At 32.5% G+C, this 27,102-nt stretch overlaps 1 protein-coding gene across 3 annotated transcripts; it reads right to left on the bottom strand.

Moving 5' to 3' along the window:
• Window positions 1–1,502: 1,502 nt before the first annotated feature.
• LOC117906228 (TMV resistance protein N-like) lies at window positions 1,503–11,841 on the bottom strand. Of its 3 annotated transcripts, XM_034819203.1 has the most exons (7): window positions 11,305–11,841; window positions 8,988–10,080; window positions 8,406–8,804; window positions 7,211–8,305; window positions 6,528–7,058; window positions 5,297–5,324; window positions 1,503–2,457 (listed from the first exon to the last, which is right to left on the bottom strand). In XM_034819203.1, the coding sequence occupies exons 1-6, from the start codon at window positions 11,808–11,810 to the stop codon at window positions 5,301–5,303; spliced, it is 3,648 nt and encodes a 1,215-aa protein (XP_034675094.1). In that variant the 5' UTR covers window positions 11,811–11,841; the 3' UTR covers window positions 1,503–2,457; window positions 5,297–5,300. The 3 variants fall into 3 exon arrangements, with proteins under 3 accessions (XP_034675094.1, XP_034675093.1, XP_034675092.1); XM_034819202.1 differs by lacking the exons at window positions 1,503–2,457; window positions 5,297–5,324 and having other exon boundaries at window positions 5,948–7,058; window positions 8,988–9,754; window positions 9,899–10,080; XM_034819201.1 differs by lacking the exons at window positions 1,503–2,457; window positions 5,297–5,324 and having other exon boundaries at window positions 5,948–7,058.
• Window positions 11,842–27,102: the final 15,261 nt, after the last annotated feature.

Genomic DNA, 27,102 nt, shown 5'->3' with positions numbered 1-27,102 from the left:
TATATTTATCATCATTTATTTTATATCATTTAATATAATTGAATTAAATATATTATAATTTAAATATTAAATATATTTTAAAATTAGACATATTATAATCAAATATCACAATATTATTATCGAATAATATTTTATGTAATTTAATAATCAATGTACACTCATCAAATTTATATTTTATTGACACATATAATATTATTGTCAAATATGAATCGAAGTACTGATATACCTGTAATTAGTGATATTTTTATCCTTGAATATCCTCCATGTGTCAGTGAAAAATGGCAATTAATCGGTTAAAAAATTGGAGATTATATTTTATATAATTCTTTTATTTTTTATTACTTTACATATTTATCACATTAATCATATTTTGAAAAATCGTCTATCACTTAAGTTTTAATTTTATATATATATATATATATATATATATTTATCCTTATTGTTGTTTCATTTTTAATGATTTTATTTTAAGAATATTAAAAGGATAAATTTATTCAAAAATAACTAAAATATTAAAACAATTAATGAAGTTATAATAATTTACAAAATATAATTTAATTAAAATTAATTTGATACAATAAATTATTAATATAACTTTTGATAATTTTAATTATTTAAATAAATTAATATCAATGCAAGTATATATTTCAAGTAAAAACAAAATATTATCACCACAATATTTTTTTTTATGAAATCTTAGAAATTAAATTTCAAATAAAATGTTTTATATAAAATCTTAGACTTTCAAGGTGAAATTTCAAAATGATTTAATTTTTTATTTAAAATGTAATAAAACATTTTATAATAAAAAATAGTTTTTGATTTTTTAATAAATGAATATAAATATGTTTGAGGAATTTAAGATAATTTTCCTTGAAAGTTTGACCGATATGTATTATTTTAATTTTAAATTAGAATGATAAATTTAATTTTATTGAAAGTCGAAGTCAAGTTAGAAGAATTTTAAGAATTTAAAAAATATTAAAAATTACTATTTCTTTAGGTTTTTATGTTAATCATAACTCCTAAGCATCATCACCAGCTCTTGTCCCATGCCACATCTAACATACCCATTCTACAAATCATGATCATAGTTGCTTTAAGCCCCTCTTGAATGGGTAGCTTATTTAACTTTTAGATGCAAATTGGTTTTTTATTAAAATATAAACTTCCTTAATTGCTTTGGAATACAGCCAAACCATTCTAAACTTGAATGGATTTAAAGAAATAGGCTTATTAATTGTATCAGTAATAGGTCATTCCATCTTCGTTGTGATTATCTGCCACCCAAACCTTTTTATTCAGAAGCATTTATTTGCACTACCATGAGAAATTGTAAGATTTTTAGTCTTGCTATCTCTTGACACTGGTTTGTATGCTCTATATGTTTGCAATAAGAAGTTCATGAGTGTGTTGTGAGATACAATGGTGGAAAGAAGTTATCAGACAACTTGTAATAGTTGAGCTTCCTACATCCAAAATCCAATGGTAGAAATAAAGAAAAAAGGAAACATTTTAGGAGCTATAAGAATGTGAACAATTACGTACTAAAGAGTTACTGGGGATATTATTATTAGGAATATGAGTACTTTCAAGCCTCATAATGCCACAAAACCATTGGCCACTACCACTACCTGTAAATAGTTTTCATCAGCACCAGCTCGTCACGTGCCACTCCTAACGTTCCCATTCTACAAACCATGATCAAAGTTGCTTGAAGCCCCTCCTGCGTGAGTAGCTTGTTTAATTTTTAGATGCAAACAGGCTTTTTATTAAAATATGAACATGCTTATAGTTGCTTTGGAATTCAGCCAAACCATTTTAAACTTGAATGGATTTAAAGAGATGGGCTTATAAATTACATCAGTAATAGGCCATCCCATCTTCGTTGTCACCCAAACCCCATTATTCCGAAGCACTTATTTGCACTACCATGAGAAATTACAAGATTTCTAGTCTTGCTATCTCTTGACACTAGTTAGTATGCTCTGCATGTTTGTAATAAGTTCATGAGTGTGTTGTGAGCTACGGGGGTGAAAAGAAGCTTCTTGACGTAGTAAAAGCACACTTACTTCCTTCAAATTCTAGAGTTAAGCGATTGTATGTGCCAGTGAGAAACTTCAAGCTACACAAATATTCTCCAAGTTTAAACATGACAGATTAGAAAAAACAATGATATACATGAAAACTTTAACATGACCCCACAAGCAACAAGTCCCTCTTAAAATGATATAACATAGGATAATGCATGCTTTCAAGTCTGAAGCTTATTTCAATTAGTTCAATAAGAGATTTCTACACCTTCTAAAAACTTTTAACTCATTACTAAGAAATATCTAATGCAAGCTCACATGGGAAGAGATAGTAGTGTTAATGGGTTCAAATCCTTAGACTAACACATTACAATCAATCTATTGCTTCATTAAACTTTCACCAGAGCAAGAGACCGTGTGTATCCTGCAAAAGGCAAGGCCAAACACATACATAAGAAAATCAACATGACTTTATCACTTGCATTCAAAATGGAAGGCTCTAAACAATTCTAAAAGGGTATGGTGCTATATCAAAACTAACAGACTAAACATTTTCAATCTCTATCTAGAGTAAAATATGACTATAGCAATGCTACAAGCTAATCAAGTTTGTTTTTCAAACCTTTACCTTAGAAATAGTAAAGATTCTGAATACTTTTTTCACAATGAGGTCTTTGCAATTATTATGATGAGTCCATGGAAATTGCCTATTAGAACACATCTGAACAAGATACATAACTATAACTCAAAACGATTTTGTGGTAACCCCTTAAAATCTAATGACAATTAGAAGAAGAAAAAAATGTGACGTCAATTTCATAAATATTATGACCATTATACAATCTACATATAAGTCATGATATAAAAGTGTGATTAAGGAGTGTGCCAACGATGGTCGAGCCTAAAAGACATATAACATGCATTGTGAAACCGAAACCCCACATTATATAATAATCTACATACACCAGTGTCATCAACTTAACATCAGAAAATTAGTATCTAGACATAGAAGTAAATGAATTGGTCAACTTGGAATCATCAGCACTCCAGTAGAAATCAATATTGAGTTAAACCATGGTACATTTCAAAGCCATATTTGTGTTAATAAACCCAAGTATAAACACATGTCAAAACATTAATCCAACTCAACATCCCATTGAAATAACATTTGGTATACCCTATCAAAAAAACAGATACAATTTTTAAAGTCATTTGTCATTTGAAATGAGCTCTAATTAACATTCTGATAAAAATTTGTAATAATATATAAATATATGTGCATGGATGCATAATTTCTAAAAATGTTAGATGAATCATACTGCTAACCGACATATTTCGCTTTTAAACTATCAAGACAACTTGTAATAGTTGAGCCTCCTACATCCAAAATCCTATGGTAGAAAGGAAAAAAGGAAACTTTTAGGAGCTATAATTATGTGTACAATTACATACTAAAGATTTACTTGGGATATTATTCTTAGAATAGGAATCCTTTGAACCAGGTCTAGTACCTTAACACATGACATTACATAGGTTCACATTGGAACAAGCCTCATAATGCCACAAAACCTAAGACTACACCCTAGGAAGCAAACAAACTGCATTCCACAAATCATGTCTAAGTTAAGGGGTGCGCAATCAATTACAATGATGCTTGATAGGTAAGGCCTTATGAAACTGCTCCACTGATTGCCTTCTATGCTTACTCAATTGAGTTATAGTACAGCGTGCTTTTCTATCATTGACATCATTTTCTTCTATCTAGCCATATCCCAAATACACTAAAAAAAGAAGGCACTTACTTGAACACAACATCAAAATACCTAAAGACTAATCATTCTTTCTGAATGAACATTTACACTCCACCAATGCATTAAACTCTTATCAAAGTACAAGAAAACAACTCCAAAGTGTCATCAATTTCCCTAAAGATTTGACATCTAAGAACTCTCGTCAGATATTTATTAATAACTCTGTCAATAATATATATTTGTTGACACTTAATATTTATACTATAATATTTTATTTTTATAAATTAAGGATACATAAAATTAAATAGTAGAATGTAGGTTTATTTAAATTTAAATGTTCTATTATGTAATAATAGTATTGTTATGAAATAACAAAAATGTAAATTATTTAAGCAATTAATATTTATAGTGTAATATGTCATTTATATTTTTATATATATAAATAATAACAATAGATAATCCAAGATATATAAGATTACATCCTATGATATAAATTTATTTAAATTTTAATATTATTATATGGTGCTATACATACATAAATACTACTAAATGATTTTTATTATATTAGGTAAAAGTTATCCATACAAATCCAATGTAGTATTAAATTCATGTTAGCTTTGAATAAGTTATAGTACTCTAATTTGTTCTCATTCAAAATCCTATCTTATCCACTCAAAAAGTAAATTTATACTAACATTTAGTTACCTAGTTTAAATTAATAGATTTTTTTAATTATTACTTGGTTTTTAAATAATTGGTCAGAATTAAATTTCTCAAATAATTTGTCTAGTGTCTATAAAGGCATTCTACCTACATAAAATTCAAAATATTATTTATGTGTACAAAGATATCATATATTATTAATAAATAAATAAGTATAAGTTAAATATTATATGATATAATATATTGCAAGTACTATATGCCTAGCTCTATTTTCAAAGAATTTTCATTGGGGAATATTTTTATAGACGAAATTTAGACTTTCAATGACAAAATATTTGATCGCTGAAAGTCAATTTTCTAAGTGTTAAAATATCTTTTCTATATCACTTATTTGAGTGAGACAATTATGTGTTAGAGATCAGCTGTGTAAGGGTGGTATATCAAAAGCTCCAACAAGCTTCTTCAAGGAGAACCACCTTCAAACCTTTCATTGAAATCTGACAAAAATTGAAGCATTTTTCACTAAATTGAAATGAAATGATTGAACTTAAAATGAATTCTTGTTTTGGTCACTAAAGGCTTTTTCTAATATAAAATATATATATATATATATATATATATATATTTTCTAGACTAGTTTCCATTAAAAAATTTATTTAATTAAAAACACAATATTTAGCAGTAGTTTTGAAAATTGATTAACAAATTTGTAACATTCGAATTATTGATTAAGGAAAAAGATCTTTAATTGAAGAACTTTATCAATGATATTTAATTATCAACAAATAAGTATCATAATACGTCAGCAAAATATGCTTGAAGGAATGAAAAAGTTTGCAAGAAGCTTACTGCGTTAGCACAAGTGATGTACTGGGTGCATGGTTCAATGTCGCGGTATCGGTCATTGACTCGGAGGGTCCCGAGGCGTATCGGTCTCGGTGTATCGGTTTGGTATCGGGCGATACGTAAAATAAGCTAATTAGAAAATTAAAAAAATTATAAAAATATTATGTAAATCATCAGAAAAATATATACAATTAAATAAACTCAAAAAATTAATAAAATAAAATTGTATTACATTTAACATTATTTAAATAGTTATAAAAGTATTTGCTCAAAGTTATTTATAATAATGCTAATAAAAATAAATATATCGGTCTCAAAATCAACTTGAAGTCAACTATAATCAATATGATCTTTAGAGGTAAGATCTATAGACGGGGTGCATAAATAAAATTTTTTTTATCAATTTAGATTAATACATCAACATAATTATTATTTTAAGCAATTACTTAAATTATTAACCTCCTCCTGAGGTAATATTAATACATTATTCTTATATGATTCTTTAAACAAATTTTAATTTAATTTTTTTATATATAATTAATTTTAATTATATTTGATTTTTTTATATATATATTTTTATAAAAAATCATGCATGAAAATTTTATTTTTCTTAATATATTTTTGAAGAAATCATTTTTTTTCCATAAGCTTAAAACACCAAATTTTTATTTATTTATTTTTTTATACAGAAATACATGGACCACAGGCTTTTATGAATTGAACTTGGGCTGGGCCTAATCTGGTGGGCTGAACCCGTAAAAATATGTCATGGTGCTGAGCCACATAGGATCAAAGACCAATCTTCTCCTATCTTCCCTCCACTGAAAGCAGAGAGTGCGATCTGCAGAGAGTGAAACCGCCATAGCCACCTCTCTCTTCTCCTATCTTGCCCTCCACCGTGGACGCTCACGACGTTGGTTCTGCCGGTGGTGCCGTCAAATCCTATTTTCTTCACTGCACAAAGCTCTTCTCTGCTCCCAAACTCGGAAGGAGGGTTGTTTAGCCGGCGTTCAGTCACCGTTGCGGCACCAGCAGCGCACCAAAGATGAAAATCTTCACTCCTGATTTCTCTAAAAATGTTGATTCTTGTGATGGGTTTCAGAATCTGTTGATTGTTTTTTTTTTTTTTTCCGAGTCGTATCTGGTATCGGACTCGTCGCGATCGGCGTCGAGGCGGATACGACTCGGCCGAGTCGTACCGGACTCGGCCGATATTTTGAACCCTGACTGGGTGTTTGGTTATGGGCAGAGGATTTTCAGATTCATGCCCTTCTCCAGGCCAAATGGTGCCATAAGGAAAGCTGCACTCTCCATCTTTATCCCCTTGCTCATATGCTAGACGAACCCCACACTTTTTCACCACTACTTCAGGCTGCACACATACTAAACACGACTTTATGCAATGTCCAGAAAACAAAATCTTCACAGTGCCGCTCCGCTCCCCGAACCACATGCGGTCATCCTCCAGTCCAACAAGTGATTGATACCCAAACCACACGTGGTCACCTTCCATTGGACTCCACGTTCGAAGCATGTATGAATCATATTTGTGCTCTCCACGATACATAGAATATTGTAAATAACCCCAATCAATGGGGTCTGCGTGGAAAACAGCACAAACAGCCAATCCCATCAACTTGGCATTGTACCAATGTGGAGGCAGCTCTACAGTTACTGAAGACCCCATATTCTGATGGATGAACCACTCTGGAATGCTACTTCCAGGAACAATAACATGGAAGTCATTATATGGAACAGGGGAACCCTGCATCATGAAAATGTAAAGAAACATTCTTCGATTAGTATACAAAGATTATTTTGTGGGATTCCCTCAATTGATTAAAACGATATTAAATTATGTTTCAAGAATACTTAGCCTACGCAAACAAATATTCACTCAGTGAGAAAGAGAGAAACCTTATTTGCATCCACAAATTTCGGTATTGATGAAGCAAGCTGAATCCCCTGTAGTATAGCTCCCACAGTGTCGCTGTGCTCATTCTCCACTAGTCGGAAGCAATCAGAAAATGTGAAGTTCAATTGGTTCAACTTCCTGGATGCACATGCACTTAATGAAAAGGTTTCCAGGGAAGGGCAATGATCGGCATATACTTTTTGAATGGTTGATGGAAGCTCTGGCACTGATTGAAGACTCTTGCAGTGCGACAGGGAGAGGTACAAGAGCTGAGAAAGTCTATTGAGGCTGGCAGGTATGGTAATGAAATTGTTTTTGCTCAGATCTAAACTTTCCAACGACGATAGGGAGCTAAGATCACTGGGCAGTGCTCCTTCCGATAGGTTGCAGTCACTTAACGTCAAAGTTTTCACGGAGGATAAATTCAACAAAGAACGCAGTTGCAAACATCCTGTTGGTGATGACCATAAAGAGAAAACCACATTCCTTTTCTTACATCCTGCCAATGATAATACCTGAAGGTTTGTCAAAAGAGTAATAGAGGGTGGAACCTCTTGTATACCACTTCCATCTGCATTCAGATTTACTAAACATTGTAGGCTACCCAACTCATCTGGCAACTTCTTCAGTTCTGAGCAACCAGCCAGAGTAAGAATCTGAAGAGACGTCAGCTTGCAAAGGCTTTGTGGAATACTCACAAGTTTTTTACAATTCGTCAAATTCAACAAAACAAGCCCATTTAGGCGTCCAATCGATGAAGGTAGTTCTCGTAGGGCAGTCTCATCAAGCAAAAGCTGTCTCAAACTCTTCATATTTTCCAGCATCTCTGGAAACTTCTTGAGTTTTGAGCAGCCAGAGAGAGTAAGAATTTGAAGAGAATTCATATGGATGCTGCTTGCAAAACTCTTGAGGTTCTTGCAGCCTTTTAAATTCAGGAAAATAAGCTTCTGGAGAGCTCCAATGGATGGGTGAACCTTGACCATACTTGTACAACCTTCAAGAATTAGCCTCTCAAGGTTTGGGGCTCCAGAGAAGTCTGGGGTTCTGGTTAGATATTGAGAGTGGCTAAGTTTGATGAACTTCAACTTCTCAAATGACTGTCAATAAAAATCAGGGGAAAAAAAGAACGGCACTTTAATAAATTTTATCATTCATTGATTTAAAGAAAAAAAAAATGCATGTATAGAGCAATCCTACCTTGTCTCCTTTCCATAGTTGTTCAAGCCGACTAGAGCACATATTTAGCTCAACAAGCTTCTTTGGATGAAAATTTGATGGAAGGGACTTCAAAGGGTATTCATGCCAATAGAGAGATCTTAAGTTGTTGGATAGAAATTTTAAATCTCCAGATAAATGCAATTTACAATCAGTTTGCATCTCATCAGCTCTTTGCATTTCATGGGCTCTCCATCTCCAAGGATGATAAGTAGTATCAAATAACTCTTTTTCAGATAAATATTCCAAGCTTCCATTCATTTTCACATTATAGAATCTGAGCACTCTTAATCTGTTCATCTCTGTAAAGGCACCAGCACTGAAGTGTAACTCTTTCGAAGCAGACAAATCGAGGACTATGCCTTCAACTGCTTCAGTCCCCTAAAATTAACCAAAAAGAAAAAACAGTAGTTAAAAAGAAAGAAAATCCTGAAAACAACAAACTACCCTTTTTCTTTCGTACTTTTTTAAGGGCGGTTGGAGGAATGAAGTTTGAAAACAATATAATGCATCTTTTATGGTAGAAACTGTTGAACTGCAAGTAAAATGGTATTTAGGTCTTACCGTATTTGTTGTTAGCACATGATTTACTTCATCATGAAACCACAACCTGCTACGTTTGCCAGGGTATTTAACATTTTCTTGCCGAACAATTTCCCAGCCCATTTCTTGTAATAAATCATGCATACATAACTCATTATTTGAGACAAGAATAAGAGAATTTTCTTCAAGAACCCTTATGTCATTAGCTGGAAAGAAATCACAACTTTCTAGTATTTTTGCAACAAAATCTTTGTCTTGCCCTTTAAAGAAGCATGCAATATCTAAAAATATATCCTTCTGATTATCGTCTAACCCATCAAAACTTATTCTTAGCACCTTCTGAACATCTTTGTGTGGAATTCTTTTGAGTTTATCCAATGCACTCTTCCATTCATCTATGGTTTTGTTTTTTACAAAAGAACCTAACACTTTAATGGCTAATGGAAGGCCTTCAATATATTTTACAAAGTTCTTGCATAGCTGCATGTAATCTGCTGTAGGAAGGTCATGTTTAAAGGCACACCAACAAAAGAGCTTAAGAGCTTCATTGTATTTTAATCCCTCAACATTGTAAATTGCATCCACTCCATGCATATTTAGCAAAGTTTTATCTTTGGTTGTTATGATAATTCGACTTCCTGCACCAAACCAGTCATGATTTCCTGCTAAAACCTCCAACTGCTCATACATATCCACATCGTCAAGAACAATAAAGACCTTCCTAGAGTGAAGCCTTTCTTTTATAAAATTGATCCCCCTGTTGAAATTTCCTTTATTTAGATTTCCACCTGAAATTTGTGAAAGGAGTTCTTCTTGTAAATAAGCTAGACCATGCCTCTGAGATTCTTCTCTAACATTTGGAAGAAAGCAATAACCTTCATCAAATTGAGCATAGATTTTGTTATACACTTGATAAGCAATAGTACTCTTACCAATGCCAGCCATGCCCCAAATTCCTACCATTCGAACATCAACTGACCCAATATCTAATAATTGAGCCATGTCCTGTAAGCGAGAACCCATCCCAACAAGACCCTCCATGTTGCTTGAGGATGCATCAATCAATTTATTAAAAATCATGGTAACGACCTCATCGATAACCTCAGTTTCATGTCTGCAAAATTCAAATTGAGAACAATCACATGGTCATATTTTTTGAAAGCCCTAAGTAAACAAATAAAAAATAGAAGAATTAGAGCAGTATACTGAGATTTGTTCTAATTCACAACTGAAAAAAGATGGGAGAGTAAATATAACTTAACAAGATGAAGTTAAAATTGGTCGAGTTGTTAATCCGTCGGTGGGAACACATGGTGGCCAATAAAAGGAGAGTCATGAGGCACTCTCCCAATTGAGCAGTCTGGATAACAACATCTTAGAAATGAGGTTAGGCACTCCCCCATGGTTCCACAAACTACCCATTAAGCAGCCATCCCTTCAAATTGCAATTAGCCATTACCCATGAATACCCACTTCCACTTCGTGAGATGCCATGGATGAAGTTGCAGTAGCAGAGAAGATCCGGCATGCTACTCCTCTCTCCTTCCAAACATCTCCATTTTCATACTTTTCTCCTCTCCGATCTCCATTTCTTTTCTTTCATTCTTATATAGCACAAATCGCTAAAGGCATGCAAGGAGAGGGTTTGCAGGCATCACTGCCATCGCCCAACTTCAGCACTAGTCTCTGCAACATCTCGGAGCCATTGAATCATCCCGAAACCATAGGTTCATTTTCCTAGTTGGCTGATCCGTTTGGTGATTCAACAAAACACCGAACTTGGTTTTCAGTATCGGACATGGATGAGGCGGATACAACTCGGCTGAGACGGGATTTTGAATCTTGAACAGAAGGTATATCCCAGTGGGCGTTCAGAAAGGCTTGAAAAGCACTGATCCAATGGGGAATGAAGGAATTTTCAAGCATTATGCTGAAGATTACAATTAGATTGTAATGAAGAGAAAACATAAGATTTGTTGGGAGTCTGGCCTAGGTTACTAATTAGGAGCCTGCAAAAACTCATTGATCATTTATGCTCCATGTCATTTCTGAGATCATGGAGCACCCATCCTCTTTGATATGTGGTAAAATACACCTCAGCTTAATATATAGTTTAGATCCATCTTCTTGGATCAATCTCTACACCCTAGTTTGTTGAAATGAAAATTTACAAAATCTTTATTCTAGCCTTATATATATACCGGCAACCAACATTTGACTGGTACATATTTCAATTTCCAGTATGAGATTTAAGCAGAGCTTAGGAGGAAAAGAAGCAAAGAAAGAAACGAAAAGAAGACCCAAGTAGAAACAAAAGAAATGCAGTTTGTAGAATTACCTATCTCGTGAATCATACCCAGACAGTCCGGATGCCACAGTTAAAGCTTTTCTCCACTTGAGCACTTTCTCCGACTTGTCCCCGTAAATATGGTCATGTTTGGCAAATGCTTCTGCAAAACTCTCGGTTTGTTTTCTTACATGAGAGGGATCCACGTTATAAAAAACCGGTATAGCTGTATGTCCCATCACTTCGACGCAGTCAAGAATCTTTGTGAGTTCATCCAAACACCAACTTGAAGAAGCATAGTTTTTTGAGAAAATGATGATGGAAAACCTTGACTCTTCGATTGCCTTGAGAAGTGCTGGAGATATCTGTTCGCCTCTCCTGAGTTGGTCATCTCTGAAAGTCTTGATCCATTTTCGACAGAGCTCCCGGTGAAGATGGTCGGTAAAGCTTTTGCGGGTGTCTTCACCTCTGAAACTAAGAAAGACATCATACTTCCATTGATGGGAGGAAGAAGACGAAGAAGAAGATGCCGAGAGATTGGTTGGAGACCATGCCATTGCAAAATTGGAAGAAGAATGGTTGGAAGATTGGTAGCTAAAATGCACCTATAGATTAAGGCTAAACTAAACCAAGATATATATGGCGTGACAAGCAAACTACTCTGAAAAAAAATAAATTAATTCCAAAGTTTCATTATCATGGAGGAAATGATATTCTCTTTTTCCACAGCATAAAGTTTTTAGTCTTAGACAAAAGCAATAAGTACAAAAGAATAAGTCCAAAAGAAAAAAGGGACATTGAGAAACACAAGAGAGAGTAAAAGAATACTGTGCACATGGACACACCGAACGCATCACTGCACATGCACAGATCATGCCAATAGTAGCTACGTGCCCATAATAATAGTAGCTGCTCCCTGATTTAAGCTCATCAGCTATCACCCATCTTTTGGCTGCCCAAGATATATATCCTTTCACCCATCCGCTATCACTCCTGCTACAAAATCATGCTTCTTTTTTGGCACACCTCAACACAGCCCCTCGTATCAACCCATAACCTTAGTGTAGCTGCCACCAGCCGTCCCTAACAGCCCTCTGCCGGCCCATAATCTAGCAGTAAGACAGCTCATCCTAAGCTGCCAGGACCCATGCCCCATTGCTGTCATGGCCACACCAAAGACCTCAAAACCCCGCAACTTCCTCACCGATTCCTCTGTCCTTTCTCTTTCCCTGCAATTTTCTCTCTCTTTCGGAGCATGGAAAGGCCAGTCACTCTTGAACCACTGGTCAACGGTGAAGTCTACGCCACCAATGCTAACAGTAACCACGGTTGGCTGAATGTCACCTACACACTACAACAAACGTTAGTTTTTTCCATGAACTAATTTGTGCCTAAAAAAGAGCATTTTATGGCAAAAAAAAAATTGTCCATGTGGCAAGGTTGTTACTATGATCTTGCCCATACGCCGTCCCACCCTCTAATACAGTCCATCCTTTGGCTGGAGTTTTGACCCAAAATGGAACATTTAAAAAAAAAATTCTATAAAGTAAACCAGTTTTCAAAATAATGTCCGATCTAGTGCGTTTGTGTCACATAGGTTGTCATATCATAAAACCGTAGTTGGTGATTATGATTTCATTTTTTAAAAACGGTCAAAACCGTAATCACAAACCACGGTTTTAACTTTAAGTTTAAAACCGTAGTTGATGACTACGACTTTGACTATTTTCAAAAGTAATGAAAGTCATAGTCACCAATTATAACTTTAACATTAATTTATATATATATATAACTATATTGTTTGATTTAAAATATTTTACCTTAATTTTTTTAAATAAAAATATTATATTATTTTGATTTTATATTTATTAAAAATATGTGAGTGTTTTAATAAAAATATTTAACTTTAATTAATCTCATTATTTAAAAAATAGCAATATATGAAATTAAATAATGGATGTCTTTAATTTGATATAAAAATATTTTTATTTAATTTTATTAAAATAATTGGCATTATACTCAATATAAATATAATTAGTTATAAATATACTATTTTGTAACTTTGTGCAAAAATTAAAGCCAATTATGCATTTCTACAAAATATAATATGATTTCAAGTGGGTAAATAATTGGAAAATTACTTAAATACAACAAAAATATTTTTTTTTCCATTTTTTTCCTTTCAAAATTGGATCAAAATGGAATGGAAAGGCTTAAAATTTTAAACTTAAAATGCCAACCTAATAGAATTTGTTTTTCCACTTCTTAAAATATAGAATTCTAGAAAGAAACTACCTTCTTTTTCCAATCAATTCACTATTTAGTTTAATTGTTTTGGTAAATAGATGAAAATGTTTTTGGAATATTTTTGTAAATTCATTGAGAATAAGAAAAATGTTCCTTATTGGGTACTAATGGGAGTTTTGGGCAAAAATGATTTCTTTAAAACAAAAAATTCATAAATTAATTTTACTCTCAAAATAATTTTCAAAGTGATGTGTGTCTTATTCATGTGGGTATTCACATCACAAAACCGTAATTGGTAATCACGGTTTTTGAATTTTTTTTTAACAATAGTCAAAATAGTAGTTAGTGATCATAACTTTAAATTTAAACCTAAAACCAATTTTTTAAGTTTAAATTTCAAATCATGTGAATGTTCAAGTTAGTAAGTAGTATTAGTTTAAGAATTATTTTGATTGGAGGTTTAGATTGTAAATTTTTTTTAATGCATTATTTTTTCTATATCAATATAGTGTTGTTGTTGTATGTAACTAATTAGTTATAAATATAATTAGTTTAAATTTAAACCTCAAACCAATTTTTTAGATTGTCGGATTGTTATATGTAAGTGGTATATAATATCACATATATATATAAGTTCAATTTAAGTTTAAAATTTATCATATTTTCATTTAAATATATAATAATTTGTTCATAATAAAAAAGTTAACAATATAATGCAAATGAAAATAAACACAAAAACTAAAAAACAGTCCTCAATGAGTGCCACATGATGGGGTCTTCCTCTTTTTCTGCAGACACCTACGATACAAAGACATCTTTGTCAAATCTATATGTCCAATCTGTCATGTCTCAGTATGCATAGGTTGAGATGGAGCTGATGGAGGCAAGACTCGACGTCTACGTGGACCACGGCGTCGCCTAGGTGGGCATACATCTAACTGTGTAACATGTGTAAGGGTATGATGCATAGTAGTCTCTATGGGAAGAGGTGTAGGTGATGGTAAGGTGGTAGATGGTTGGGCGATCTCAAGTACAATGATACCTGATATGGTAGCATTTAGGAAAGGTGATATAGGAGATAAAATAATGACATCTAATGTAGTGGTAGCTGGTGCAATAACATTTGATATAGTGGGCTCGAGGAGAGGAAATATAAGTGATGATGGTGAGGTGACATGTGGTGTAGTGATCTCCTCGAGATAAGGAAAAGGTGATGGTAGATTAGTAGACAACGGGGTAGTCTTTGGTGTAGTGACATCAGGTATAGTGGACTTTATGGGAGGAAATACAAGTGATAGTAGAGTGGTATCTGATACAACATGCTCTAAGGGAAAAGGTCTAGGTGAAGGTGATGGTAGGAGTAAAGGGGGAAGTGTGGAAGCCTCAGGTGCAAATGGGGTAGATGATGTGGATAGTGCTAAGATGGTCTCAGGTGGATGCATGGATCATCGAGGTTGTCAACTAGCTCGCCCACCATCTCGCCTACTACCTCTCACTCAGCCTCAAATAGGTTGCATCCTAACTGTAATGGCTGACACAGGTTGTCTCATGGATGGATTTGATGATGTAGGCGACTGACGGACTGAATGTATGTTATGCTCCTCTCCAATAACATGCAAAATATGAATAGTAATCTGATGAATGTTGCCTAATGCACCTAAAGTAGGCCCAGCAAATCGACTAGCAATCTCAACCATACCAGTGATCTAAAAAAAAAAGTAAAACAAACGAAGATGATTTTTTATTAATTATAATTTAATAAACCATTTCTAAATTAAAAAATCTTACCAACAACTAAGTAGTTGTTGTTGTACTATGATACCTCATCTAATCTCTATAAAGAGGAGGTGTGATCAAACGTCGTGTAATACATCGGTACCACTCTATATATGGATCATGAAACTATATAGCACCCGTCATAAGTGGTGTCGTCGCAATACGCTCCGCACGACTAGCCCATAAGGTAATATATTGTGCATGGAATGCCCCCTAATCATACTTATGTCGTCCTAACCTATCAATGGAATGAAGGTCTTGCTCTATGGAACAAGATGGAGGTATCCTTGTTGGTGGCCAAATTGTCGCAACACTCGTTCCGGTCGATGCCACTCGACAATGTCAAAGCGGATAAAAGGTGACATAGTTCATTAAATCTCTTGGTCTGCTAGAGATATTGCTGGAAGATGGGCAACTAAGTCTCCCATGTAAGGCTCCCATAAAACCTGTTAAGATCAACATTTGACATTAATAATGTTAATGTTTATATAGATAACAATAGCACATTACATCTTATATGTACCTGGTCATGGGTCTGTGCATCTAATTGGTCTCGATAAAATGTCAACACACGTGATGGATTTTGAGCCCATGATAAAGGTACTCTCCACCTACATCCTAACGGATCAGCTGGTAAACCCTCATCTAACAATGCCTCATCCTATAATCCTTGGTCTACATCCAATAATCCATGGTGTACCCCAATAGGACCCTCAACTGGTAAATCATCAGTTGCATCATGATCTAAATACTGAGTTGCTGGAGGGGCTAGTGGTAGACCAAAATCGGGTCGACCCACGTGGAGTCTCTCCCAAGACCACAACTAGATAAAATGTAACATCAAAATTTTACTTAAATTATAAACTTGAAGCAACTAGAAATTTTAATCTAATGTGAATAACTAATTATACTTGTAATAGTGTGACACATCCAGCAATATCGAGGACACCATTAAACTCGCTTAACACAACTCCCTATATAGGTGTGTTAATACTACACTGCCCCAACTATACATAGATGTTTGAGTCAAGTCTCTAAGTAGTGAGAGATAACACATATAGATGTGGGTACCCTTCTTGTCTGTAAATAGCGTTGAACCTATGAGTGTTAATATGAAAGCTCGTGCATACCGCTCTAATGTGGCATCATCTGAATCAATTGGTGGATGAGAGAACTGGTGACATAGTCATCATGTTGATATCGTTGATCCTTTAATCTCAGATGTAGGAGGAGTCACACCTAAAAGTTCATAACATAGCAGTGACCAATCTATGTCACATTTGCCAGTGATGGGAAGCCCATGAATACGCAATCCTAATATGATAGCAACATTTTGTAAAGTAATGGTCATCTCCCCAACAGGTAGATGAAATGTGTGTGTCTCAGGACGTCATCTCTCAACTAAACTAGTGATTAGTCCCCAATCTAGTGTAATGTGTCCAATACGGTATACACCATAAAATCCAAATCGAATAATATATGGTCGAAGATGAGGATCCTTCTCCCACTCCCGCATAAACCTAGATATATGTTGTAGACAAGTCAAGACTGAAGCAAGCTGTAAAAATACAAATAAATCATTTAGATAATAAACTCCAATTTTTTTCATTCTTTAAAGAGATATTATGTGCTTTCATATACATCTGGCCAGAGTTAGCTAAATAAGACATGTGTCTATCCTGTAGAACCAAAACAGACGTATTTAATGGATCTCGTTCAGAACTATGTCTCTATACTCCATATCTGTAACAAAATTGTGAAGATAAATAAACAATACTTGCTTTTAAATAAAAAAAATTTATAATGGAAAAGTTTAAAAAATTTATGTAGTTTTCCCTATAAAAAGTATATATCAATTTGATAAATTTAAGTAGATCAATTCATTTATGACCAATAAACAAGTCATACTAGTCTAAATTAAAATTAGAAATACAAATACAATGGAACATTTTGTTAACATTTTTAATAGAAAATTTCAAAATTTTGACAGAGTTTCCCCTATAGTATGGACATTATCCCAAATACAAATAACCTGATTATGCAAATAACATCAATATTTATAATCAAACCAAAACCAATAATTGCATAAAGGTAGTATTATAGTAGATTACATCACAATATCCAAGAAAATTACATGCATATATCACATGGTCTAATCAACTTTATTATTGTTTTGACAAGAGCGGCAATTGGGGCCACTTTGTTTGCATAATCCACATGTAATATAAGTCTTTCCCTCTCTACCATCCATTTCATTATGCAAACAACTTTATTTAGGTCGTCCACTTGATGCACGTTTCATCGACTCAAAAGGCACAATAATCGAACCATCATAAGGAGGCCACTCATATACATTGAAAATAGGATGGAACAAGGGTGCCCAAGTATTATAGTATGATTGTGTACTGTAGTAGTGTTGAACAAGTGGTCTAAAATCAAATCAACTCAACGAAAGTGACATGTTGCTAGAATATGGCTACATGGTAATCCATATATGAGTGTTTACCACACATGCATGCATGGTCATGTTAGTTGACGCGATATGTTCGACCACCAATTGAGCTACTCTTAGTACCCCTACTAGTCTTCACATGGAATCGTCCTTGGATGTGATTATATAAAACAATCTCATGAGATCCCACCTTAACGACATTTGCCTTAATCTTAGCATCAACATATGGAGTGTATTCCTCATTTGAATCAAGTCGATTAGCACTTTGTTCCCTTTTCACAACAAAGTAACTATTTAGCCGAAAAAATGTCAATTGAACCAAAGTAGTTATGAGTAAGCTACGAGCCCCTTTAAGCACACTATTGAACACCTCCGACATGTTTATAGTCATGATGTCATACTTCGACCTCTGTCATGAGAGAGTGCCCATTTCTCAAAAGGGATTGCTTTCAACCATTGTTATGCGACTGCATTAATCCTCCTAATTGTGTTCATGTGTTTATTGAATTTTTCAATCTTGGTTGCTAAGGCTGCTCTACACATCAGATTTTTCAATATTTTATCATTGAATTGAGTCATAAAATTGCTGGCAAGATGACGCATACAAACCCTATGATATGCGTATGGCTCATATCAACCAAGATGAACATTGCTCATTGCAGCTATAATGCTCGGATGTCAATCTGATATAACACAAAGTCCCCTCCTATGAGTTACTATAGTTCTAATGCATGCCAAAAACCATCCCCAACTATCAATATTCTCACCCTCTGTTAGGGCAAAAGCCAATGGGAATAATTGATTATTTCCATCACAACCCATAGCAATCATTAAACTGCATTTATACTTCCCATACAAATGTGTACCATCAATACTAAGTACGAGCCAACAATGCTTGAATCCTTCAATAGATGGATGAAATGTCCAAAAAACTCGCTGAAATACCTTTGTATTCTCCATAATACCAGGAAATGTTTTTGAAATTACAACTCATCCTAGATTTGCCTGCTCTAAGGCAATGCAATGAAAAAATACGACAACTCTGCATATGACTTATAAAAATCACCAAATAAGTTTGTAAGTGGTTTAAGCTTCGCTTTAGATGCCTTCTTGTATGATATTTGGTATTCAAATTTCTCCACAATACTTGCTTGAATAGTGGTCATTGACAATGTGAATTGTGTCATAATCTTTCCTTGGATATGAGTAGCAATCAAGTTGGATTCTAATTGTTGAGGATTTACACATTTGTACGGACCGTTGTATTTATTGATTGCAAATAAAGTTGTACCTTTTACAACCATAGCACGAAGTTTCCATGGACATTGAGATTGCTCAACCTTCTTGCATCTTAAGATCAACAACTTTTCAGTTGATGAAACAACAACATACTCTTGGTGTGCACTAATATAGTACAACTTTGCAGCATATTGTAAATCTGCTTTTGAATTAAAAACTTGGCCAACCATGAACTCTCCACTTGAGTTTCCAATATTAGTGTTCCCCCATGGGTCCAGTCATTTGAAACGACATTACCAATGTTTTCTACATTTTCAAACTACAAAGATGGTGTTGAGTGATACTGAATAGGGGAAAACTACATTAGGTCCTCAGGATCTGGGTTATTTGACATATCACAACCTTCCCCATCCATGGAGACATATCTCTCTTGTTCACTTTCCATTGCTTCATGAAGAGCTAAGAAATATGAAACAACATTAACATTATTGTTTTCCTCATCCATAAATTCGAATACCCCATGGCCATCATGTTGAACATCTTCTGCTCTCTCACTTTGATCATCGTCTTCTTAGGATTCACATTCTTCTTCAACTTCATCTGCTCTACACTCATAAGTCATTGCAACTAGGGCGCTAAGTTCACAACCATACTCAAATTCCTCAACATTACCATTTTCTCCAAGTAATAAATGAGTGAATTTACCCAATAATTGCTCTCTCACTCGTAGTTGTACTAGCACTTGTTCAATATACAATTCAATTTCGTCCATTCCAAATGTGTTAACCAATTTCAGCATTTGGGATAAACTATTATCATCCCATATTGGACAAGGTTGGAACCTATTTTCCCTTTTTGAAGGATACCTTCAGTTGAAGACTAATTGAAATTGTTTTTTGCCAATGCCAGTTCTCGAGTATATCATAGATAACAAGTGTTCATGTGTTGAACTAACAGGCACATCCAAAGGCATAATTACAGCTTCATCCCCAACATACTTTACATCTGTTTCTATCCTCAACATTTTTCCTTTACAAAAGCAAATCATAGGAACAATAGATTCAAACATGATTTACCTACAAAAAATACAATATCAAATGGTATAATAATCAATGAAAATAATAGCAAGTCTTTGTGTTTTGAACTTAACATACTTGTTTATTAAATAATTACAAAAACACACATACAAGAATGTTCAACAGAAATTGCATATAATCTTTTAACATGTGAATACACAATTATATAATAAAACACCGTCCTACACATTAGGGGAAAAATATAAATCACTTCATAATAATAAATTTTTTATTTAAATAGTTATCTATGATAAAAATATATTCATAGATAAATGTTTGATAAAATTTTTATTTAAAACTTAGATAGTGGGTTATAAATCAATAAATGTTTAGTTAAACCTAAAAGGCTAAACAATTACAAGAATCTCAAAATTAAATAAAAAATAATCCACCAATATATATTTTTTTTGATAAAATATCTTATATTAAAATTAAATTAAATTTTATCAACCATTAAATAATATATAATTTAAATAATTATGTTGTTATTCATAAATCACTTGATATTTGATTAAAAATAAAATTCGAAAAAAAAAAATTAAATCTCAAAATCAAATAAAAGATAACTCACCAAAAAAATATATTAATAAAATATCAAATACACAATTATAGAAAAAAAAATCATTTATATATATATATATATATATATATATATATATATAAACATTATTTGAATATTAAAAATGAAAACAAATAAACATGTAATAAATCTATTTAATATTAACAATTCTTTTTATTTTAATTCATATATAAAGCAATTAAGAAAACTTTTAGTTCTCCTTTGAATATTTTCTCATCCTTCTTTATATATTCCTTCTTTATATATATATATATATATATATATAAAGAAGGAATATATAAAGAAGGATGAGAAGTGTGTGTGTGTGATCATATTTTATTTTTTATAAAAGCATGTTTATTGAAACTACAATAAGCAATTCGAGTCTGAATGCTTTAAGCACCAAGTGGTATATGAGGAAATCATCATTCCACCAAAACATTCATCTACCATGCTCAAATATAAGTAAAGCAAATTGTTGCTTAACCCAATTGATGCCACTTGGAGTTCGTATAGAGTAAAGCTTTCATTAATTGAGGGGACTGGAATACACATTATTAATAAGCCATACAACTATAAGTATATGAACACAAGAAATTACTTGCTTTTGAACAAATCTATGCTGAAGATATTACCTTTTTAACCTGAGTGAGAGTAAATATCATATGAATGGTATTGGGAACCAAGAAGGCAAGACCAAGCACCAAAAAAGGAAAATGATTAAAAGGATCTTCAAGTTGGGGCATCTAAAAATGTTGCAAACATGGAGAAGATAGCTTCTTTGATTAGGGTTTTACACTATGAGATGCATTTATAGGGATTTTCTAACTATCAGAGTTATGGGCAATAGCTTGAAGCAAATTAATAACTTAAAACAATTGTAGAATATGATAGCATTGTTCTTTTCTTTAGCATTTTTAGTAATAGGTTACTTGAAATTAACTTTGTTAGCAACATGCTAGTTTGAATTCTCCTATAGATTTAAGTTTCAAACATGGTTTGAAACTCATCAAATGCATAAATAATTGATATCTCAATTATATTGTTTAGATACTAAATCATTTTTAAGGATAAAGATACACAAGAATACAATATAGAGAAGTGGCAGTGGCATACACTCCATTTAAGCAATAGTAATAGTATTTCCATTTTTTGAAATAAATACATAAAACCTAGTACTAACAAGATTTAGAAGATAACTTAGCTTTTAAGTAAGCTCAGTGGGTTTTTTTTTTCTTGGATGAAACTTAGGCACAACAAATGAAGGCAAGGGAGCAACAATAACAACAACAGTTGCAATTCATGCAATATCGAATTGCTTAGCTACAGCGAAGGGATCCAAATCATCCTCCCATTGGAGGTTCCATGAATGCTATAAATTCTGAAGGAATGATGGGCCAGTCATCAGCCAGTGTATTGGCCATGAAAATGTATGAAGAGCGTATAAAACACCCTCATTCAATGGATTTAGAAACATCTCCAACTCTAATTGATGCCAACAGGATGGCCCTTCTCAAATCAACCACCAATCATCAAAGGTAGACTTGTAACCTTATTGGTGTACTTGAGGTGAAATTGTGCTTTCCTTTTACCTAGCTGAAACAGCTCAGTCATTTCTCTTGTTCTTGTTGTGGATTCAGCCAGTTGGTACAAGGTAATTCTAGGAGCATGTCTACAGCCTTGCAACGAATCCAGGCACGAACTCAGCTAACCCCCCCTGTAAATACTTGATTATCTTGTCTTCTCATAGTTTTGCTCAATATTTTATTTTAGCTTCAATTTTCTTTGTTTATTTGACCATGCATCCGTGATTTTTTCTAGAATTTATAGGACATCAAAGGCGAAGTTAACTTGGGTGCAACTCAAAAATCTTTGCCTATGGATCCATCAATTTATGGGCCAACAATTTTGCAATCAAAATCAGGACTAGGTGGTTGAGGTAACATTGCCTCACCCTGCATAAAAACTAGGAGATATTTTTATATGGACATATTTTTTGTGTTACTATGAGCATAATAATGAGTGATGTTATTTCCTCTTTTGTAAAGACCATATGGGTCCACAGTGGTGTTAGTGGAATAACATAGAATAAATTGGGCACCTTCTATTTTTGGTTGAGACAAATGGCAACAGTTGAAAGTTAATATAAGAGGAGGGCTAATGGCCTTGATCTAAAGCTTGAAAATCTCGTATGACAGTTTCAAGATTGTTTATTGCTTTTTCTTGGGAGGTTTTCTAGTCACTTAGATGTGTTTAATGGCCTTAATACAATCTCATAGTTGTTTTTATCTTCTAAATCTTGTCAGTACTAGGTTTTATCTATTTAATAGTCTCATAGTTGCTTTTATCTTCTAAATCTTGCTAATTTTCATATGTTCCACCCATGAACATCACTAGCTTATTATGAGCCTAACAAAGAATTAAAGATAAGGTCCCCAACTTATGGTTACAGCAAATCAAATCTTACCTGAAAAACTTACCTGACCAATGACAAAACAAGATGAAAATTTGAAAAATATTGCATTTGAGCCAAGGATGAACCAAAGACAACTAGATGCAACGGGAGACAATGGGAAGGACGAATAAGAAGGCAAAACCCTAAAGGTAAGAAACCTAACCGAAAAGGGAAAGGAACTGAAAAGGATTAAAAACCGTAGTTGGTAACTACGGTTTTGATTGATTTAAAAAAAAAAATCAAAATTATAATTGGTGACTAGGGTTTCTTGACCTGGACTCCTACGTGGTGCGGACGCACTACATTGGGCATTATTTTGAAAATCGGTTTACTTTTTGATTTTTTTTTTTTTAAATATCCTATGTTGGGTCAAAACTCCTTGGGCTGCTCAAGACATATATCCTTTCACCCATCAGCTCTCACTCCCACCTACAACCATGCTTCTTTTTTGGCTGCCCAAGACACCTCAATACAGCCCTTCATACCAAACGTCAAAAGTCAAAACCCCCCAACTTCCTCACCGATTCCTCTGTCCTTTCTCTTTCCCTGAAATTTTCTCTCTCTGATATTCACACTTCTATTTTCGGAGCATGGGTGAAAGGCCAGTCACTTTTGAGCCACTGCTCAACGGCGAAGCCGACGCCACCAATGCTAACAGTAACCACGGTTGGCTGAATATCACCTCCACACTGTGAGTTTTTTCCATGAACTAATTTGTGCCTCAAAAAGAGCATTTTATGGGCAAAAAAAAAAAAAAGGAAATTTGTCCATGCCGCAAGTTTGTTTCTATAAATCCGCGAGTAATTATTTTTAAAATAAAATTTGTAACAATATATCCCTTTTTTTTTTTTTACAAAACTAATTCATAGCAAAAATCTAAATTTGTAACAATATATCATTTTTTTCACACAACTAATTCATAGCAAAAATCTAAATTTTCCGTGAATTTTGTGTTCATGATAAAAGGTCATTAAGAAAAATATTTATGATTAATGAGCAAACTCCATAAAAAAAATTGTGGCAAAAGTTTATTTTCAATAAAAAAAAAAAGTTTAATTTTTTTCTACTAGTACTAAATTGGCATCTAAAGAGCATTAATAATCATTCTGCCATTGTTGTGGCTCAATGCTAAAATCTATAATTATAAATGATATCAGTCACTAACTTGATATGAATTAGAATTAATATCAAGAAAACAAAAGATGAACTTCGTTGAAAACAGTTAAAGCCTATGCATTCTTTAACATACTAAGCTTAGTACAAGTAAGATGTCACACCCCTGCTAAACATGCGTATCCTTTGAAGAGCAGAAATGTAGATAACTTCTGCAAGCACGAAAATGACTGATTCATCTGATGAACTTAAGGAGAAAGATGCAGGAACCTGCTGATAGGAAAGGCATAAGAGAACTGAACCTATCAGTGCCATGAGTCACCTGCAGGACAGACATACTAATACTATATTACAATAGAGTAAGGCAAGAACATAGAGACATGGAAGCATAGGAGATAAGGAAGGAGTTTAAATCCAAAAAAAAGTGAGGATAGTGTCCCTCTCAAAAGATTTTTCATAGTCCAGTTGTGATTTTAGAATTATTATGATAAAGAAGATTTTAAAAATAATTTTAAAATCATAATATTAACCAATAAAAATTGAAACTTTTAAAACCACATCTAATGGTTTTTTATATTAAAAAAAAACCCACATAAATGATTACGTGGGTAGAAAAGTCAAGATGATATGGATTCAAATACTACTTTGGCAATTATCTTCAAATATCCACTATTTTGGTTCCTTTTTTTTTTTAAGGCTATGTTTGGTTCCGAAAAGTACAAAAGAAAGAAAAAAAATGCTAAGAAAAATGATTTTCTCATGTTTGGTTATCCTATGAAAAATATCAAAGAAAATCAAATATAATTAAAACTAATTAAAAACTTATGTATTTTCAAATTATTTAATCTTTATATTGATGAGTTAAAATAAATAAAATGAGTTTGAAGTAACAAAAAAAATAATTTATCAACTTTTAATCTATTTTTTTATTTTTCTTCACTTTTTCTTTCCTTCTACTTTTCCTTTGTATTTTCTTTCCCTCGCATTTTCCCTCAAATTTTTCGGGAACCAAACATAGCCTAAATATAGATTACTTTGGCCGTAAACTGAGGAAGCATAGCAAACCATTCTTGGGTCTTGAAGTTCCTCCATATTCCTTATAGCTCCGGGTCTAAACAATAATAATTCAAAGTTCCAAAGCTGTTGCAAAACTACTTGTCTAAATGTCATGATAATCTTCATGGAATCTTAAGATGAAGGAGGATGCTACTTCCACATTCTTTAACCGAGCGTGCCAAACACGGTATCTCTAATTTTTCTATTTTCTTAACTTCTAATGCTATATATATATATATATATATATATATATATATATATATATATATATAACTATAATAGTTAAAAAATAATTTTAATTTATCATGATTTTAAGAGGAGTCAAATAAAAAATTATATATTTTTAAAAAGAAACCATTTTTCAAAAGAAAATTTCAATATGGCATATATATTTTAAAATTATCTTTTGAATAGATATTTTATAAATTATTATTAATTTTAAAATATTTTTTCAACCATTATACATCTCTAATTATTTCTATAAACTATCGTTTTTTTTATTTCACCTTATTAGGCTTAAAAAAGATGGAATATATATAGATTTAAATTTTATGTTCAGATTAAAATATCAACAATCAAATGATTTCATGTATACGTTACCTAAATTTCAATTTAAGATTTATATGGAGGCTTAAGTAATTAGGATCTATGTTTACTTCAAAAGAACAACACATCCACTTAATTCATCCATCAATCAGGAAAAATGATCATGCTTAATCAAGATGTGGGATCGCAAGTGTAGCATTTAATATCTTAACAACAGCGACAACATCACAAATCTACAAACAATACAAGAAAAGATATGAACAACCAACTACAATTTTCTGAAGGAAACAAGTGACATAAGAATTTAACTAACATAATCATTAATGTTTGAATTGTAGTTTTATTTTTACTAGTTAATATTATTTACAATATACATAGATATATAAAAAAGAGGATCAGTTTCCAGTAGAATAATAGTTGTTAACAAATTTTTCTTCTTTTACTAGTTGTTTTTTAATATATGCTATTTCTTAATAAATTATGGTTTTTAAAGTCTTCAAACTTCCTTTTTAAGCCCTAGAGTTGTATTAAAATTTGTTAAAGCCCTTTGTTGAGTTCTTTAAATTTCTTCTAAATAGTTTACATATTATTTTTATTTTCTTCCTAAATTTTTTTTATGTCCTTCTAATACTATATTTATTATTTTTTGATTTTTGTAGAAAATTATTTGAATAAAAACACAAATTACTTTAATAGAACTTAATATATATATATATATATATATTAAAAAAAAAAACCTTATCCAATATCAAACAATTATCTATAAGTTTTAAAATAATGGTTTGATTTGATTTTTATGGTTTAGAAGACAAGCAAATCTAAAACCGAACCAACCTTTTTTATTATTGAAAACTGATTTTGGTTAGTTTAGATTAATTTGTTGGTTTTTTCCATTTTTCTTACACCCTTACATACAATAATTTCCAATTATCAAGAAATTCCCATCAATATAAATTCTAATAGGTCATTTGTTTCAATAATATTTCTTTTTCTTTTTTTTTTTTTTTAATATTTTCAAGTTTGTGACAGTTCCCAAAATTTTAATTAAACTTCAATATCAAGTTAATAATAAAATAAGAATTTTTCATATGATCTGTTCTACGCTACAATTATTTATTCCATACATACCACGTACTCCAACCTCATCTAGAGTTCCTTTCCGTCAAACCCGAAATAAGAAAAATGCTACATCAATTGAAATTCTTCTTCATCGTGACCCGTTAAATTCAAGATCCTTGCTTCGGAAGCTTCATCGATCAATTCATCAAAAAAAAAAAAAAAAACAAAAAAGTTCCAAGAAGGAACACGACACGGCAAGAGGATTTCATCA

This window comes from Vitis riparia, chromosome 18 (genome assembly GCF_004353265.1).
Source record: "Vitis riparia cultivar Riparia Gloire de Montpellier isolate 1030 chromosome 18, EGFV_Vit.rip_1.0, whole genome shotgun sequence".
NCBI lineage: Eukaryota > Viridiplantae > Streptophyta > Magnoliopsida > Vitales > Vitaceae > Vitis > Vitis riparia.
The sequence above is the reverse complement of the archived record's forward strand: the minus strand, read 5'-3'. Positions and strand labels throughout refer to the sequence as shown.